Source organism: Trichomycterus rosablanca, chromosome 19 (genome assembly GCF_030014385.1).
Source record: "Trichomycterus rosablanca isolate fTriRos1 chromosome 19, fTriRos1.hap1, whole genome shotgun sequence".
NCBI lineage: Eukaryota > Metazoa > Chordata > Actinopteri > Siluriformes > Trichomycteridae > Trichomycterus > Trichomycterus rosablanca.
The window spans coordinates 6667333-6687994 of NC_086006.1; the positions used below are offsets into that span (position 1 = coordinate 6667333).

The 20662-nt window shown below is 41.7% G+C and overlaps 1 protein-coding gene across 3 annotated transcripts in view; it reads right to left on the reverse strand.

Moving 5' to 3' along the window:
* agrn (agrin) overlaps positions 1-20662 on the reverse strand; it is a 302297-nt gene that overhangs the window by 119260 nt on the left and 162375 nt on the right. For all 3 annotated transcript variants that reach the window (XM_063015798.1, XM_063015797.1, XM_063015799.1), the window contains one exon: positions 17695-17910. In XM_063015798.1, the coding sequence (XP_062871868.1) occupies positions 17695-17910 (216 nt within the window). The remainder of the gene's footprint in view (positions 1-17694; positions 17911-20662) is intronic.

Below are 20662 nucleotides of genomic sequence, written 5' to 3' on the forward strand. Positions count from 1 at the left end.
CCTGACATTCAAACTTTTGAGCTCGAGCTCGAGTCGATATGAGTTAAAATGTCACATTTCTGAACAGCATCTCTCTAGAGACCTAAGAAGTTTCATTGAGCCCATCTGTGAAGAGAACGACCCTGACCGAACCTTCTTCTGTTTGTACTGGAAATGAGCCAGGCCGCTCGTCCGCTGTCTGGTTCGCGTGGAAATAAGTCTGGAAGATTCAGCCAAGGGGCGTCCATCAAAATGGGCATTGAAGACGCGGTTAAATCAAGGCTACGTCCCTGGGCCTCTCTGTCAGCTCTCGCGTGGCTGCGTGTCACACCAGATGGCACGGTGAAGTGGCTTAGTTCTGGGCTACGCCGACAGTGCTGCGCTCCGCTCTCCCAGTGCAGTCACATCTCGCTGACTGTACAAACAAGTTCTTCTAATTCAGACGGCACCCTTTCTAACAGGCTTTGTATCCACAATACCTACTGATTTGCTACACTTTAGGATTTCTCCGCTAAAAGAGTGGAGCTAATCAGCCTCTTTTTTAGCGGTGTGAATATAAAAAAGTGCTTTTTTTCCACCAGAGGACTTTGTCTTTTTTTAGTAAACAATTCACCAATCAGAAATCACAGTAAAGGTGCAGAGTAAAGGGATTTTTTATATTTTCACAGACAAGAAGACCATTTGTCTGAGATAAATACATCTGGATTTGATGCTGGACTTTTGGAAGCGTCATTTGATCGCTATCATTATTATATTAGCTGATAAATATTCATGTAAGACATTGACAAAGGCTCAGACAGGAAGCAAGCAGGGAGTGGCACTTCAGTTTCATTTCCTATAGTCCAATGGCCCTAGCGTCCCCAGGCCCGGGCTGCTATATTGCCTATTATCACTTCTTCTCCATGCCCGCTGTTTTTACCCAAGCCGCATTATCAGTTTGCAATCCCATGATGCATCATTTGCTGCCTTTATTGGTCACCAATCTGCATCAGTCCCAGTCTGTCTGACTAGTAAATGATACACTTTTACCTGCAACATTTCTCTAAAGACAGAGTAGGATTTCTTTAATTTTGTATGTAAATTCATCTTTAAATCTGTATAATTCTACCAGAGTACTTAAAGATTGGTCATCTTTTTTGCATTTTTCCCAATTTTCCTCCCAATCTAGTCATATCCAATCACCCTGATTGCGTTACACTTTACCTCTACCGACACAACCCTCCACTGCTGACTGAGGAGCTTCGCAACTGACACACGCCCCCTCCGACACGTGTGCAGTACCGACTGCATCTTTTTACCTGCACAAGGCGAGTTCATATGCGGATCAGCCTTGTGCACTGAGAGCCACACCCTGATCAGCATTATTCCCATCAATCAGCCAGCAGAGGTCGTAATTGCACCAGTTATGTGGAACCCTGGTCAGACTCATCCCACCATGTGAACAACAAGCCAATCTTTGTTCATGTAGCCTCCCAGCCCAGCCGGATGGCAGAGCTGAGATTTGATACGATGTATTCGAAATCCCAGGTCTGGTGTGCTAGCATATTTTACCACTGCGCCACCTGAGCGGCTAAATCGGCTAAATTTAACGGGCACAAACACGAAATAAGGAGGCTATACGTTACATCTTGTAAACCACAGTGGGACCAAATTGTCACATTATTATTAATCAAGCATAAATCGTTTTGATGCATTGTTTGTGTTGCCTGGGTCACAGTAGAAGTTATGGATAATGTTAACAATGTGGGTTGCTTGAAAACCCTGATCTAAACTTATTCTTAAGGTCTTGCTACAAACATTCAATGGGGTTAAATTTGTGAACATGACTGGGTCATTTAAAGCACATTTTCTTCATTTCATTTTGTTTAGCAAGATCTATTTGTACTCTGCATTATTTATCCATTGTCTAACTTGCTAAGGTAGTGGTTTGGTTATGGCAAGGATTCTTGTTTAAGCTCTACATCTACTAGGTTGCAACTATTGGGGTCTTGAGCAAGACCCTTTTGGCCTCAATTGCTTGGACAGTAGATGCTCGCAACTGTAAGTCATTTTGGATAAAAACCTCAGCTATTTGCTGTAAATGTAAACTATTTTTTAATAAGCTCTGCTGCTGAAAAGCATTTACATAAAGGAATGCTGCCACCACCATATTTCACACTGGACTAACAGGTCTAACCTGGTGGCTGTATTTATAACACACATACTGATGAGCATTTAGGCCAAAAAGTGATCATTTAAGTATCCAGTAAGGTGCTCCCTTTAATATAAAGCCAATTGTTAAAAATCATTTATTATAAATGAATAATTAGCTTTCAAAATAATGACAAAATTTTGAGAATTTTGTTTCAGCATGACTGCACCACTAAGCACAAAAGTAGGTCCATAAAAACCCAGTTTGAAGAGTTTGGTAAACTCAACCCCACTTAACACATTTCAAATAAATTGGAAAATCCAAAATCAGTTCTAAAACAAGTCCATGGTCAGGTGTCCACATACTTTTAGCCAAACAAAGTAAGTAGAAGGGATGGACCCGGTGAAGCCTTCATCCGGTGGTGGGATCAAAGCATGCTCTGTGTATAACCCCTCAATCTTAAAAACAAAGAAACTCCATCCTTTTCTTTCCTCTTTTCTTCAGCTCACACATCACAACATTTCCGGCTCCCTCTGCCACGCTCACTAAATCACTAAATCACTAAATCAAGCACTCGCACAAACATTTTCCGTGTCAGAGTGTAAGAGCACGATGCAAGATGACGAAAGTGTGCTCATTAAGTGTGGGCTCAGGGGACAGCCATGGATCAGAGTTGCTGCTCTTTACACTTCTTTTATTGATAACACGGCTATGACTCACGCTCCTCCATCTCCACGTCTCAGTTTAATACAGCGCAGGTGGAGAAATGACATGTTTGATGCCACTTGTCTGATCTGCCACAATTTTCCCACTTTAAATCAATTCCGAGGCGGATGCCGGGCTGGCGGTGAAGTAACATGACCACCCATTCCAAGGGTACAGTAGATGCCACTGAATCAATGCACTCAGTCTGTAGTCGTATTGGGCAAAAATGAGACACTGGTAAAACCGTCAACTGTTCAGAATTTCTGAATTATATTTACCACAGCAAAGACAGCGAAACTGACAATAATTGAGGGTCAGAAGAATAAATTCAAACACAGAAACATCCTTCCTAGTACATGCAAATTCAGACTGGAGTGACAGTTTACGGTTCAACACAACAATAATCCAAAGCATGCAGCCAGAACAACACTGGAGTGGCATCAGGTGGCCTTCCAAGTGGCCCAGACCAAGCCCAGACTTAAACTCAATCAAACATCTGTGGAAAGACCTAAAGATGGGAGTTTACAGATGCCTGTCATTTATTCTGACAAAGCTTGAGAGGTACAGTTATGAATAATGGGATAAACTGCGCATATCCAGGTGTGCAAAGCTTGTAGAGATGTTTCTAAGAAGACTTACAGCTGTATTTGCTGCTAAACATGCTTCTACAAAGTAGTGAATTGAGGATCTGAATACTTATGTGAATAACTTTTAGATTTAAAATGAATTTTTTAAAACCTAAAAAAACTGAAAAATAAAAATAAATAAGTAAAAGTAAAAATATTATAATAAAAAAATATATATTTTTTTTTATTTTTTTATTTTATTATGGGTGATGAAGTGTGTATATATATATACATATATATATATATATACTATAAATACTGTATATATACCAACTGATGTCTATGTGTAGTGCACCATTGACAGACTGTGAAAATGTCCAGCCTATTGCAACAGAATGCAAACTAAAGCCTTTCTACCTATGCAGCTCTTTGCTTTGGGTCACTAAACACTCTTCTTTGACCCTGTTTAAGTGCATTAAATATTAGCTAAACATTTAAACACTAAAAGGCTGTCCCTGGTTGAAGATGCAGGTACACCTCTCAGCCTTTCTGACATGTATAAACAGCAAATAGCTGTTAAGAATGCAGTTCGAATAACAAGCAAAGTTGCTCTGAACTGTCGGCTTCTATCAGGAGGAAGAAACTCTACCCGGGACGTGCAGTGTTTTACTCTCTCGCTTGGCTCTGAAGCAAGGGTACCTTCACTCAGCTAATTAACTCCTCCTCTCCAGCACAGTGCAGCTCAGACTTCTGGCAGGTTCAGGTTTTGATAATGAGCGACGAGGAGGAAGAATAATACAGTGCGGGCACATTCACACCTACGGCGAGGCCCGTCAGTTCTGCACTGTAAACTTATAAGCAGACGTGAGGGCGTAAACAGGAGAGGGGTAGAAACTGGAAGGCAGAAACATAATGCAAGAGTGATTCTTCTGCCTTCATGGCTCTCTGTCAGTACAGTGTGTGATGAACGTGTTGGGTGGTTTGTACTGTAGCAGGAGAATTTAGGCTGGCATTTGTCACTAGGTGCTACACAAATATTGTGGATTGGGCCACCACAATTCAACCAATCAGCTGAAATGAACCATGGCATGTAGCTGCCTGTGAGAAAAAAAAAAAACAGCATTTGTGACGTCAGGCACTGAGAGTTGATGAGAATGCCTGGTTTGAAATGTTCCTATTCATCCCAAAGGTGTCAAATGGAGTTGGAGGCCTGTGTAGTCCCATTTGCTAGCAATGGGTGTGGCTGAAACATAATTAGGAGAGGTGTCCACATTCATCTGTCTATATAGTGTATAAACAATGAAACCTACACATTTCTGAACGAGGACTCCATCAACTCTTGTTCCATCAATTTAGTCAAAAAACAAGACCAGCTGCAGAAATCCTAATACTGCCATGACCTTGGACCTTCCCAAAACTGTTTTTAAAAAATTGGAAGCACATAATTTATTCTGTCATTTATTTTAACCCCTCATTAATCCTAGCCCCTTATCTCCACTGGGCAGCTTTGGAATACACTGGAACTACAACATCAGTGCCTAGCCATACAAATGCTCTTTGACTAAATGAGCACAACTTCCCACAGACAGACTTTAAAGTCTTGTGAGAAGCCTTCTCACAAAAGTGGCTGTTGTTATAGCTGAACAGAGCACTCAGAAGTCACTCTATTTTAATACCATTTGTTCTTGGATGTCCAACAAGCTCATGGTCAGGTGTCCAAATACTTTTGGCCATACAGTGCACTATGGGTCGTACAGGTTCCTTACAAATGCATGAGACAAAATAGGGGTGAATTCTCTTTTCTCTTCTCTACTAACCACATTTTTTCTGCCTCAAGCATCTTCAGTCACACTTTCACACTCTTCACGTCTTATCACAGCCCACAGTGCCTCTGTGGACATTTTTGGATTCCTTGTGATGCATAAAGTTAGAAACAGAAAAAAAATGTGAAGACACAAAGGGAAAAGTCCTTTCTGCGCTCACGTATATTCACACATGCTCCCAGAACACACCCCGACACACCTCAGTTCCCTTTATAGCCCTCCTCTCCCACAGTCGCTTGTCATCCTTAGCGCTGCTGCTTGATTCATTCGTTTGATGTTTTTCTTCAAAGGACGTATTTAACTGGAGCTGTTCTTTTATCCTACATGCTTTACTGTAACCCTGTATAACCAAAATCAGCATAAAGTTCAGACACTCTTGCAACTCTGTGTTTGCAGGGCTGAGTTTGTGTGCCTGTAGCATCAATTTAAAGCAAGCTTTGTTTACCCAGTAGCATTTACTCAAAGTGTATGGCAACCAATACGTTAAAAAAATCTATCTGGGACGCCCAGGTGGTGCAGTGGGATATACTGCTAGCTGGGGTTCTGAGTTCAAATCTCAGATTTGTTTAAAAAATAACAAAAAAATACAAGTAAAAAATTGAAAAAAGTAATAAAATAAATTAATTAATAAAAATTAAATGAATAAAAACATTTTTACTTTATTATGGGTGATGAAGTTGTATATATATGCAATTTAAAAACCCTAGAAGAAGTTGTATATATATGCAATTTTAAAACCCTATAATAATTATAAAATAAAAATAAATAAGTAAAAAATAGAAAAAAAATAATAGAATAAATAAATTAAATATGTGATATTGATAAAGTAAAAAATATAAATTTTCAAAATCCTAGAAAATTAAAAAATAAAAATAAATAAAAGTAAAACCGATCAGCTTCACTGGCAGTGCCTGCAGCAGGCAACACTGTCCACTAGACCAGCGCTCCCCAACCTTTTTTTGCACCACAGACCGGTTTCATATAAGATATAATTTCACGGACCGGCGGGGGCGGGAGGATTTAAATAGAATAACTATACTGCTCTCAAATGAGCTTTTTTCGCTGCAACAAGACGCTGCTTTCACCTGGGGGTGATATGAGATGATAAACACCCGTGTGTTGGAAGTGGAAGCAGTGTTTTCATTGCTTATGTAGCAATCTCTAATTATTTATTCTTTCTGTGCGGCCTGGTAATAAATGACCCACGGACCGGTATCGGTCCGCGGTCCGGTGGTTGGGGACCACTGTACTAGACAGCAGAAAAAGAACAGGACAGGGACAATTAATTAATAATTAATTATAATTAATTGTCTTGCATGTCACTATATGCTGTAGAATTAAGATTTTCCCTTACTGGAACTAAGAAGTCCAACCAAAGCTATTAAAATGAACTATCATTGTATTACTCCTCCTCCACCATGCTTTACAGCTGCTCTCTAGTAGCCACACATTCCTATTCATCCCAAAGTTGTTCAATGGAGTTGGAGCTTAATGGAGCTCTGAAAAGGAGCTGTGTGTGTACATGTGTGCCAAATAGATGTTCAAATTTCAGTTTTAGCTCAGAAACTATGTTAGAAATAAATGCAGCAAGTACTAAACAGTGACGTGTGACATGTAGTCCCTGCAGGCAAGCAGGACAGTGCAAACAGTGGATAGAAAATGTTCACTCACACTGACAATGGGGTCTATAAATCTCTGAGTTCCCAAAACGTTCAAAGAGCATCAATCAGAAAAGGTAACACAGAGTCACTCACTAAAAAACACTGATGAATGAATGATGACATTTAAGCAGACATTTAGAATAGTTAATTATCGTTATTGTTTTATCACCCGGGCTGTGTGCCAATTAGTCCGAATAGCCATATTTCCACACTACAATTTTATTCCCGGGCCATTAAAAAAGAAATGAACCCTGGGAAGCATGTCCCCCCATTCTAATAAATCTGGATGATGACCCTGGGTAATATCATCTAAAGCTTAGGGGTTAACGATGTATGTCAATGAGCAAACAGACCGGCCATACGAAGCTTTCACAGTAATCATTTAATTTATGGGAAATAAAAGCAAACCATGGAACATTTCTTTCATGCCCTTAATCCGGTTAAGAAAATAAAATAATAAAATCACGGCTGAGGCTAAAAGCAGTGCGCAGAGGAGACGGTCGCTTCCCTGACAAAATACGAGTACACTTTAAAGCGTAGAATTTCCATAAGGAGGCTTAGACTCATAAAAACATACGAACGCAGATAAACAGATTGTGTGTGTGTGTGTGTGTGTGTGTGTGTGTGTGTGTGAATGCACTACATAAATTTAACTTGCATTACCATCTTTATGTATGCTTCAACTGATTTAAGCTGGGTTAGTTTAGCATTTCCCCTGGCAGTAAAATATATAAATAAATATAAATAAAATGGATTGCTTCTTTTCTTAGGCTAAAAGCAATGCACTCAGTTAGACATGACATTTTATAAAAAATAATAAAATTAAAAAAATAATAAAATTAAAAGATTTTTTAATTATTTTAAAACTTTTTTTAACTGACAAAAGTACAAAGAAAAGATTTCCAGTGTTACACTGACCGACATGTTTGTCAGATTTTCTGGTGCTGCGTGTTGGGTTCTGGAAGCGTCTGATCTCTGACCCCTAGGACCGGAGCTGCCCACCCTGATTATAGACAAAGGCGCAGAGCTTGGGGGTTCTAGGTCATAGAAACTTAAGGTGATCAGGGATGTTGGGTTACTGTCATTCTGCCTCTCTTGTCCGATCACTCAGGTTTGATGACGGTGGGGGAGGTGGGCGCTGATGTCCTGTGAAAGCCTGCTCGCTCTACCTTTTAGTTATGCTGTAATAATTAGGGGTGTCGGAGTCTCATTCTCTACTTTCTGCAGAACTGACATTTTTACTCTAAACGATTTCACATTTTAACTACATTTTCCACCCCAAGGTGGTTCTGACGGAAACTGTTTACCCACCCGAGGTTGAATCCTGCAAGTCGAGACTGCTGTGCCAACAACGCTGCTTCTGCTAGATGTGATGGGTCTCTGGCATGTTTGCACCAAAAATGTCAAGAACTCACTACAGACTTTATCACAGACTCCATTGAATAATGAAGAACTCCAATTGTTTACATTTTTATTTATTTATTTTTTTGCTAGTTATAACGTTTAGTTCAATTTAATTTTGTGTTTGTATGATTTGTGTAAATCGTATTTATTCAAATTATCCCTTAGGCCACCCAAGTATGATGGGGGTCCCTGCTAAGTCACTGTCGCCCTCAGCTTGCTCAACAGGGGTTTTTGGTCTGTTTGTCCTGGATTCTTGTAATTGTATTTTATAGATATAGACAATTTTATATGTTGTGACAGAGGCATGTTTACCACTTTTTTGAGTATTTTTATGCATTTTACCTTCTTTTTCTCCCAATTCAGAATAGCCAATCCATTGCTGGAGACCCTAACGCATCCAAGGGCAACCAAGGTCCCAACACAGTGTTGATAACCCCATCCCTTAGTCTGGTCTTTCCAAACCAGCAGACTGGAGGCCAATTTGGAGAGCACCCAGCCGACCGGTATCAGAGCCGAGATTAGAACCCGGGGGCTCAGAATCTAGGTGCTGGTGTGCTAGCGGATTATCATGCTGTGCCACCTGGGTGCCTTTAATTGGGAACCATTGGAAAGTAAAGACAATAATAGTTGCATTAGTGTAGGTAGAATTCATTTTTGCTTGGTACTACACTTCAGCTGCTCAGCAGTCTGTGGTCGCTGTTGTCTGATGAGTTAGATCTGGACTGCAGGTAGGTGCCACTGATGTCTCCATGTCACGCGTCACACATGCTGTGGGCACTGATTCACCGCAATGTCATAACAGAGGTCACTTTTGCACCTAATCGTAATAACAACAAAACATTTTTGTCCTCAGCACAAAGAACTCGATATTTATTTTTCCCCAAAACAAGCTGAAACATGGTCTGGTGTGTTCACCATCTTTTGGTCCATCTGAGACAAGCTCAGTCTCAGAAAACTCATCAGCGTTTGAAGGGTATGTGGAGTTTGATAAGTGCTTGATAAGGTAGGTCAGGGCTGGTCTATTTTTGACTTTGTTGGCAAGCATCACTGTTTTGAATTGAATGTCTGCAGCTACAGGATGCCAGTTAAAAACTAGACATGCAGCTGCATTTTAAATCACTGGACATGTGAAGATCTGCTAAGAGGGAGATACAATAGACCAGTTTTGAAATGACCAGAGACTGGACAAGAATCTAAGTGGTCTCTATTAGAGAGGTCAAAAACATTAAGTCATTTAGAGAATGAACAAATCACAGATTCTTGTTTTAGTGTCCTAAGATTTATGGAAACATAGTTTGTGTATACTTTGTTTAATATTAAATTGTTTTGATTGTTACACAGTGAACAATATATGCATAGTGTTGACTGTGTAACTGTTGCTTCTGCTGTTTTCAGGTCCTCCTCCTCTAGGTAACTTCTGACCTCCTTCTTGTAATTTCTATCTTTGGTCTTAGTATCTTTTCTGGCTCTGTTGTCCAGGATTAAGTGTCCTTTCATAAGCTGGTGGCTGGAAAATTTGGGACAGGTCTTCGCTGTAATCATGATTGATACTCAATGCATCAAATCTTCCCAGCCAACATCAACATTTTTGATAATATCAGCTTATTTTATTATATTCCACATAGTTTCTTTAAGATGCCCAGCCTGAACGAAGCAGTTAAGAAAAGTTAAGACTGGCACCATGTCTAGGATGTCTTCCTTTCCTGTACCCAGTATTTCCAGGTGGCACTGGACCTATTGAGATGATGCAACCAGGATTAAGGGGTTAGAAAACATGAATGATGTACGCCGCCTCCACACAAGCTTTGCCCTGTTCTCTGAAAAACCACTGTTACATGGTCCTCATTTGCCTAGTGGAAACGTGATTGATGTTCAATAATGTGAACATTTCTAGTTTCTTCTTTTCAGAACACTGCAAACCAATACAGCCACATTTTTGCACTCTGACCAGTCTGTAGGCTCCTGAATAAAAAGTTTATTCTGTTTTATAAAGTTTATGATGACTTTTTAACATGCACTGTAACATATACACACTACAGTATATACACCATAAAGTCCTGCAATGCCTCTATCTTGTCTGTTCTTTGCCGATTAAAGCACTAAGTGCAGCAGTGTAGAAAGAATTCTATCAGAGTTTTTATTGTGTCCTCGACCTGGCCTCTCTCAGAGCGCCTGAGTGCCTTCTGAGAGGCGGCGAGAGTTCGGCGGAGGGCTATCACAAAGCTGCTCCCTGGCACTTCAATGCCTGATGGGAAAACCATTTCTCTACCTGCATTAACCTGAGAGAGAAAGAGGGCAGCCGGCCGGCGACCGGGCTGTTCTGTGATTACGGCTTTATTCGACGGTGCTTTAAGCTGGAAATTTGGATGAATTATCAACTGGTGGGTTTTTTCAGCGTCTGCGTCTGACCGCGTCATGCCTATGTATGCGCATGTTATATTCAAGAGGTGGGTTTGCAGATGGATGATGGATAACACGACAAAAGAGTCAAAAACAGGCTGGAAGCAAAAAGAGGGGGTGCAGATACGAATCTGTTATGCATCATGAGAAATGCATCAGTCTGCAAGTGGTGGTATTCAAAAGACTCTATTATATATTCTGTGGTGGATATGTTGACTGACAAGTCAGATTGTGCCCAAGAAGGACACGTTTAGGTTTACAACACACGATTCTGTTTGTAAACTGTTCATATTAGCATTTTGTGCTCTGTGTCTGACAATAACCTGTCCCGACCAGCCCTCCAGACTAGAACCTACTCTCATGTGGGTGCTCTCACCCATCTAAACACTCACTGATTCATACACATGGTTTTCAAAATAACAACTCCATACTGATGCTCAGGGTTTGGGAGTGTGATGTCCAGCAAACTCACAGTCAGTTGTCCACATACTCTTGGCCATATGCCAATGCTTGTAGTTTATACACATGTAGTCCTAACACTGGTATTGTGCTATTATCGTAGTGCTCATATGTTATACTTAAAAACCTCCTGAATTTAAAGAGTTTATTTTTTGAAAATCCCAGATTTCACGAATTTTTTAAGAAAAGTGCAACATTTGATGGCAGTCATTAAATAATACTCATAAATTATTAGTATAAATGGAAGCTACAATACTACCTTAATGGTTGAATGTAAACCAAGAACATTCAGCAACGGTCTCTAATAACGATCTGAAAACACTCCTGCGTCCACAGAATTGGTTGGGAGTTCCAAACTGAACCTGAGTCAAGTTTTTAGCTGCTTTACACTTCAACTTCAACATCTTGGACATTTTGACTAAGCGATTGCTAACTGAATTGCCGTAGGATTGCTAGGACCGCCTCAGAGTGCAAATTAACCAGTAAATGTGAGGCACTTGAACACTTCACTATTTAAAAACATTAAATCGCTAAAAACAACACATTAGATAGGGCCTTAATCATGTGAATACGCTCACCCATTTGAACACTCCATCTAGGATTTACCTTGGATTCATGGTCATGGCTTCCAGAATTACAACTCAATACTGATGCTCAGGTTTTGGAATGGGACATCCAGTACACTCACTGTCAGTTGTCAACATACCCTTGGCCATATGCCTATGCTTGTAGTTTATACACATGTAGTCCTAATACTGTTATTGTGCTATTATTGTAGTTATAATATGTTATACTTAAAACCATCCTAAATTCAAAGAGCTTATTTTTCAAAAATCACAGATTTCATGATTTTTTTAAGAAAAGTGCAACATTTTATGGCAGTCATTAAATAATACTCTATGCCTAGGAAGCTAAAATACACAGCACAGCTACCTTAAAAGTTGAATGTAAACCTAGAACATTCAGCAACAATGCAAGGCTCTGTCTCAAATACGAAAATTCTCAAGTTCAAGAGCTCAAGAGAGGCTTTATAGTCATTTCAGCTGTATACAAGTACATATTGAAACGAAACAACGTTCCTCCAGGACCAGGGTGCAACACAGAACACAAGTGCCAGACAATACAATATACACAGTGCGGATAAAAAACAGTACAGTAAATACAAGAGACATTTCTAATCTAAAGGAACTGAGGGGGACAAGACTAGAGACGAGAGTAGTGTTGGCCAGTACATGGTACAGAGTAAATGATAAGTGAATTCTTGTCCGTGTTTTGACACCCCCCCCCTCTGCGTCCGCAGAATTGGTTGGAAGTTTCTAAACTCAGTTACCCGAGTCGTGTTTTTAGCTGCTTTTGGACATCTTGAACATTTTGACTAAGCGATTGCTAACTAAATTGCTGTAGGATTGCTAGGACTGTGAATTAAGTAGGTCCCTTCTCATGCGGGTACGCTTGCCCATTTGAACACTCCATCCAGGATTTACCTGGGATTCATACATAACGACTCCATACTGTTGCTCAGGTTTTGGACCGGGACATCCAGTTAATTCACTGTCGGTTATCCACAAACCTTGTTTTGTCATATCTCTTTCTCGCTCTGCCACCCTCTGTTTGGAATGCCTATGCTTGTACTCTATACACATGTAATCCTAACACTGTTATTGTGCTATTATCATAGTTCTAACATGTTATACTACATACTGTACATTATTTTCCTTCCCTATTTTGAGTCCTGCTGCATTCGTTTCACTGGCAGCTGCATATCTGATTAAACTGGGGAAGGAATAATAATGCATTATTCAGCCAAGCCTGATGCATAAATACATAAATGCAAGTTAGTAAAAGCAGCCCCGGTCCGTTACTGGAGTAGATTGTGTAAAAAAAAATTTTGCTTTATAATGCGTCCAGCCTGCTGTCATCTTTCTTATCTTCCTCCAACACTGCGTCCAGACCTTCTGAGGTGATTAGGAAGCGAGGGAGAAAGACGAGAAAGCTTGAGAGGTACAAGAGCGGATTTGTTTAACAAGTATCAGCGCTTGCCAGGGGATGAGCTGCAGAGTGAGCCAGGGCGATAGCATTCAGGAGCTCTGTTATCATTTCTACAGTCTGTATGTGTTTCTGTGAGAGGGTAGATCCAGGACATGAACCTGCAGGGGGCATTAAGGCATGAGAGCTGCACAGAACGGAATGTCTGTTATTTATTTATGTGTGCCCTCTCCACCTGACCTTTCAGCCTTGCTCAGCTTTTCTGACTGGTACATTCAGAAAAGAGACAATCTACATCTGCAGAGAATTAGCAGTGGCACAACTGGTCTGACTGAAAATGTACTGAGCTGCCTTGCTGCCTACTGCCCACCTAGGTAGCTGCCTAAGTAGAGAGAATTGTAATAAGGCATTGAACTTATTGGGCAGATTATTTAGACACACAATTTAGACAGGGATTACATCACCGCATTTTTCGCTTACTAAGCTAACACAGTTAACCTCAGGCCATTCAAACCAATAGACTGAGGTGGCGCAACCCGCTAGCATCCCAGCTAACATATCCTCCGTGTACAGAAAACAATGAAATTGTCACTGACAAGCCCAAATTTGCAATAAAGCATCGGATGCTCCCACTGAGAATTAAGGCATCTTAGTAGGCAGCATTTTAAAGTATCTAAGAATTTAGACAGCCTTCTTCTCCAGAGCATATAGGATGACATAAAATGCATCTATGAACAGAGTTTACTAGGTTTTCAGACAGACCCACAATCACAATATCACTGGTCAATTGAAGTACTTCAATTCCTGTTAAAACCATTGTGGTGACTGCAACAGCCTTTGTTCATTCATTCCTTAATACATCTTTCATAACCGTGTTGTGTTCAAACACTGGAGCACCAGTACATCATAGTGCATCACACTCAATTATTCATCTGCCATATACACCAACCAATTAACAGTAGCACTTGACCTACTGACTTGTTCTGAAAGGTAGGAGGAAGCTGAAGTACTAGAAAAAAACAGACGTAGTAAAACATCAAGAGGGTTAAGGACCTTGTACTGCTGGGTCCCTGAGCAAGTCCCTTAACCCTCTTGGCCCCAGGGATGCCGTACAATGGCTGACCTTGTGCTCTGACCCCAGCTTCCAAAACAAGTATATATGACAAATAAAGCCAATTTATTCTATTCCATTCATAGTACACAGCTAATGACTGTGCTGACAATAACCAAAGTCCAGAATCAAACTAAAGATTCTGGAGCTGACCTGCTGAAGTGCCAACTCATCCCACAGGTGCTGCCCAGAGATGAACTGAAAACCATTTTCCCATCATTAAAAAATGAAAAATGTGACCTCTGTGTCTCTATGAACTTCCTCTGTGTTGACTGGTTTTACAAAATATGCCAGTAAATATGTAATGCCCAGGAAAGAGCCAGAAACCATAGCAACCAGGGTTACTGAGCCATCGCAACACTGACCGAGATCAAGTGTTTCCCTATACGATTTTTGCCCTGATTTTCGCTCGCTGACAGGTCGCTGCTAGATGTGCCAAAGCGGCATTGAAAATCTGAACTGTTCAACCTCTCGATCCAAGTGGCTCATCGATCGCTGGCAGACTTGAGAAAAAATCTAGCATGATAAATATCTGGACCTGTCGGCAACTTAGAATCCTATCGTAGAGTGAAAGTTGTTGTGATTAGGTTGTAATTGGCAGTGAGTGCAGTGTCAAGCTCCAGCCAATAAGAATGCGAGATAAAGGGTGATGGGAAACCCAGGAGAGGAGTAAATGTCAACAAGCTTGGCAAAAGTTCCATGGGCAAATATATTTATTTACCCCCAACTCCCTCTACTCCTTGACCCAGATTCTTCTCTCACATGGTATCGTTAAACCCCTTATCACTTCTCATTGTAACAAAATGTAGTTAAGCAGACCAGACAGACAGGTGAGAGATGGTGTAGTATGTGACCCCAAAGACTCCTGATTACAAGAGATCAAGTCGTGTAGTGTAAACTTAGCATACGATAAATTAATAAATGAGTAAAACTAAGCTTTATTATCCAAGTAAACGATGGTAGGTTGGGAACACAGCATGACTGTCGGAATTTGTTTGGCATTTCGATACCCCGATCACAATGATGTAATGGTATGACATCATTACAGTACATAATCAGAAGCAAACACCAGCTAGGCTGAATATATCCTGCTCTAAAGCTGAGATCTGGCAAGGAGATCCCACAGCAGATGGAGCGAGAGAAGCGAGGAGGAGTCGACCACGGGTGAGAAAAGAAACCCACGTCATGCAGAAAGGTGACAGTGTATGTGTGAGAGAGCACACATAATCACACATCATCTGACATCGCACGCTTACACCCCCACTCCGTTCCCCATGCCCTCTCGCCGCACGTTCTACCATCCCTCATTGACAGGTGCGCACACGCTCACACGGACCAGGGGCGAGAGCGGAAAACTCATTTGCACAAGGCGGGGTGGTCACACTGATTTCTCCTGAAGAGAGAATGTGTCTAAATAAAGAGGTGTAGTGAGAAACGGGCAACGGGAAAGTCGATCCATCACGGTGCTGCATATTCACAAACTTCTTACCCAGTTTACCCAGTCTAGCCAGAATTAGCTACACTATATGGACAAAAGTATTGGGACACTCTTTATAATTACTAAATTCATGTGTTTCAGCTACAGCAATTGATAACAGGAGTAATAAATCAGTTATATAAAGGAAATTATGCTTCCAACTTTGTAGCAACACTTTAGGGAAGGCTCTTTCCTGGTCCAGTATGACTGTGCCCCTGTGCACAAAGCAAGCTCTATAAGCTTGGTTTAAAGAAACCAAGACCTCAGCCCCACTGAACAGCTTTGGAATGAACTGGAACATCAATTGAAGTTTTTTAACCAACATCAATGCCCAGCCACACTTGACTGAATGGGCACCAATTGCCACAGACATACTTCAAAGACTTGTGAGAAGCCTTCTCAGAATATTGGCTGTTTTATAGCTAAGGTCACTCTCATACTTTCCTTAATACCATTTGTTCTTGAAATAAGATGTTCATCAAGCTCACAGTCAGGTGTCCAAATACTTTTACTTTGAATACTATTGTTATTTGGAACAAGACATGTAACCCAAGGAGGATGAAGGTCCCTGCTAAATCTGGTTTCTCACAAGTTTTCTTCCTGTAATTTTAAGGGATTTTTTCTTTTCCACTGTCACCCTTGGCTTGCTCAATTGGGATTTTTGGTCTGTTGGTCTTGGATGCCAAAATTGCTTTGAGACAATGTCTATTGTATATAAACAGCAGAGTGCTGTTCCATTTCAGCCAGTGGTTTAGCAGGTCAGTCTACTGCTACACTGCTCTACTGGTCCTTCAGTACTGGTATCTAGCATACTACAAAGATCTTCACTGGTTTTCCTATACATGTTAACACACAAAACTCCTACAAAGCCCACAAACACATGCACTTGTGCTCCTCTCAAACATCTAGAGAACATTTACCCACCTAAAAGGTCAATATTGTCAGCAGTGTGGCTCCCACAGACTTTTGCCTCTACTATTTCCACCTTCATGCCTGTTATCTCTTCTGAGCTTTGCTAGCTAAATGATTTGGAGAAAGACTGACACACTGTCTGTTTAATTACCGAAATGACCAAGAGGCTACTGGTTATTAGGAACCTGCTGAGCATCCGTAGTGTATTTAAATCAAGCACTGTGGTCATCAAGAAGCACCAGAGAGCGTCCCATTATGTGTGTGTAAGCGGGGAGAGGAGATAACAGGTAAAGCCTCTCACTGGCGTCTGACTATCTTTCCCCACTGGTCGGAATGAAAGGAGGCTAATTAGAGCTGCTGGGAGGCCGTGGATGTTGTGTTCCGCCCGGCTTGGTAATTGCAAGGCTACAAACCATTTCTTAAAAACAGACAAAAAAGTATCAGGGCTGGATTCTTAGAAACGGGCATTAAATTCAATTCCCAGTTGTCATTCATTACTGGGGAGACGATGCGTATAATGTACATGATGACAGATGATTTAGCGTTAGCGATGTTACTACGGTTGCTACACATTAATATACATGGTGATGATTATACCATGGTTGAATATGCCATTCAAATCAGTCACAACCCCCCCTTCCCTTTTCCCCCATGCCCCATGTCTATGCTTTTAATATCAAAATAGGTTTTATTTCCTGTCCACTCTGGTGACCTGTGCCTGTCACAAGACACCCTCTCTGGGAGAGGAGGACCACAAGCAAGCACACGCCTCCTCAAATATGTGTAAGGTCTTGACAGGATCTTTACTCCAGCAAGCAGTTCTTTCGTATACTTTCTCCATATAGTCATATAGAGGTCATATCTGCATCAGTTCATGAGGTTTTACTCTGGCAATCCCACCCTGCTGACAAGCCAATCAGTGTCTGTGCCAGATTCGAACTCGCGAGTTGGTGTATTTTGATATACTAAACATCAAGTGCACTAGGAAACCAGTGTATACTATTTTATGTAGTGCTGGTTGAAAGAAAAATTGGCACAATTTTGTGTGTGTACATCACAGAAAGGGTAAAAAGAACTTACAACACGGCCCCTTGCGCAACACCTTGATGCGCCTCTGAAGTTCACACTGAGCTTTCTCCAGCTCACACGTGTTGGAGTAGGTGGAGGAGTCGGAGCCACACACGGGTGCCACCACAGACGGGCAGATCGGCTTCTTACACACACAGTTTCCTTTTGAGGGGTCAGCAGAGTCTCTTTCACACACCGCTCCAAACCCGCAGAGCTTCCCCCGACAGCCTGTAGAGAAACAAATGCAACCGGGGTGAACGTTAGAGTAAATCAGTTATATAAAGAAAATTATACGCTTCATACTGTGCAGCAATAGTTTAGGGAAGGCCCTTTCCTGTTTCTGTTGACCTCAGCCCTACTGAACAGTTTTGGGATGAACTGGAATGTCAATTGAGGCCTGGACCAGTTATACAAACACTCTTGACTGAATGGGCACTAACTTCCACAGACATACGTCTTATGAGAAGCCGTCTCAAAAGAGCAGCTGTTGATTAATTGCAAATAATTGAATAATATCATAAATAATGTCACCTGTATCATTTATCATATTTCTGTGCATCCTTGATAAGACGAAAAACTAACAAACAAGGCGGTACGAGCGTCCGTCTCTTGTCCCGTCTGCCGCTTCATCTCCCGCTTCCTATTTTTCCTACGCTGTCTCATGTCTCTCTCCCTGCCGCTACCTCAATTCCTTTCTCGTCTTCTTATCGGCAGTTCTCAGGACAGGTAGAGGCTTGAGGGGCATGAGCACTGCCTGTTCCTGATCACTGACTCCAGACACTTCATCCCCCAACACACACACACACACACGTCCAGCATCCAATTGTGTCCACCCTCCCTGTCAAGTGCAATTCTGACACTTGAGTGCTCATGTCTGTGTTATCTCTTCTCCCTTTTTTCATAGACGGGCCCCATGGATGTGGCACAGACGTTTGATTGACACCCGTCACCTACACCCCCAAGCTGCTCTTACAGGGAGAACGCTGTCGCCCCATGAGCGGAGACAATTTTGTTATGTGTGTGTATATTTGAGTGTGTGTGTAAGGTGTACACAAAGGCAAAGCTTGCATGTCAGAACTTGGCGCTGTCAGTCTGACATGCCTAGGTGCCCGTTGTTGTCTCGAACACGGGGAGCCTGTCACCCGAGAGGCTGCTTGAAATTCACAACCGTAACACAGGGCAAAATCAACAGCTCCAGGATGCACGGGTACACACTCGAGGACACACTGTACGACTCTTCAGGTTCAAACGGAAAATGGTCCTGCACTCCAAAGGTGATGTGCATACACCAGAAAATCCTCTCTGTCTGGGTTTCTTTAATCAGCACAGCTACAGCCTGGGTTCCAATCCCAACAGCTGATGGTACATGTGTGCCATACACATACATACAAAATTACTAAACATTCATTTATTCCAACGTGCTCCCTCCAGTGCTGTCAAAAAACGATCCCTGACAAGACGATTATTGTTTATAATTAGTGGGTTGGACATTCTTATAGGATTCCACCATACCAACAAGTAAATTAATCACATTTCAATCTTGCTAGAGCCGCTCCAGTCCAGGCCAGACATGCTCAGAGAATGGGAAGTCAAGTGTCCAAGCTTAACCACAACTTGAATAATAACAGTGATCGTGGTGATCAGCCCAGACTTTTCAGTCTACGTTGGTAGGAGTAAAGAAGCTCCTACCATAAAGCCTCAAGGCATTTTGGTCTTGGTCTTCCCTGTAGTCTCCGAGCAGTGGAAGGTGTCTGAAATATACTGGGAACAGACCAGGGGACCAATCCCTGCAAGACGTCCGAACCACTTCAATTGGCTCCAGATGGATTCATAGTCTCAATTCCTGAGCCTGAATGGCATGGATTCTATGAATGTGTGTTGGGTGTGGTCTTAAAAGTGACACTTCATGGCGACAAAGGTGACACACAAATCAATAAGTCATGGCTAAACCACTTCCTCCTGGACAGGGTCCCCATGGGTTTGTAAAGAAGCACCTACCAAGGAGCCTCAAGCCATTTCCAGGCCAGTTTTGAAGCAATATCAAGAGCTGGTCCTTGGCCTGCTCTGTCTCTGAGAAGTAGAAGGTGTCTGAAACATAGTGGGAACTAACCAGGCAACCAATCACTGTGAGATATCTGAACCACTTCAAACCTGGCCCTTGGTCTGCTCTGTAGTCTCCAAGCAGTAGATGGCATCTAAAACATAGTGGGAACCAACCAGGGGACTAATTTCTGTGAGACATCCAAACCACCTTAACTGGCTCCTGTCGATTTATAGAGTCTCAACTCCTGAGCTTGGAAAGAGCGTTGGTTTGAATTCAGTTCAAGTTTGTGTTCATAGACAAATGCATGGCAACCAAGTGTCCCTTGTTACGAGTTCTTGCGGCTCATTAGCAGAGCGGCAGATTCACAATGGTTTGCAAATCTTAGTAAACCAATCACTGCAGCGCTGAACAGAGATCGACCCTCCCATTGCGATCCACCCCACTTCAAACCACCACAATACAAACCGCATTTCTGTTTGCTGAAGACGTCAATACAAAAGTTTACAAGCGTCAAGCAGAGTTGAACATTGTGCTACGTATCGGTAGGATAGCTGGTAGCAAAACACATCATAAAATAAAGATAACACAGCAGGTTGTGTGAACAGATTCTGCAAAAGGCCAGCCACTTCCCAAACTACGCTCTGGGACATGAAGAAGATGGAGGGCAGACCGGGGATGAGAATAACAGCGCTGTGCATATTCAAGCTGGAGCGATGCTGAAGGCGTAATGCCGATGGATGGCACGGCTGCATGTTAAGTGGGGTGATGGCTGCGGAGGGGTTTTGAAAACACCTCTCTCAAAAACACACCAGTCATCTCTGGTGTGTTTTTTCAAGTGCAACACAGACACAGAGAGAAAAAATAGCATGTGTTTAAATAAAAGCTCAGAGCAGGCAGGAATTCTCAAGTGTAAAAGATCATGAATTATATTTATAT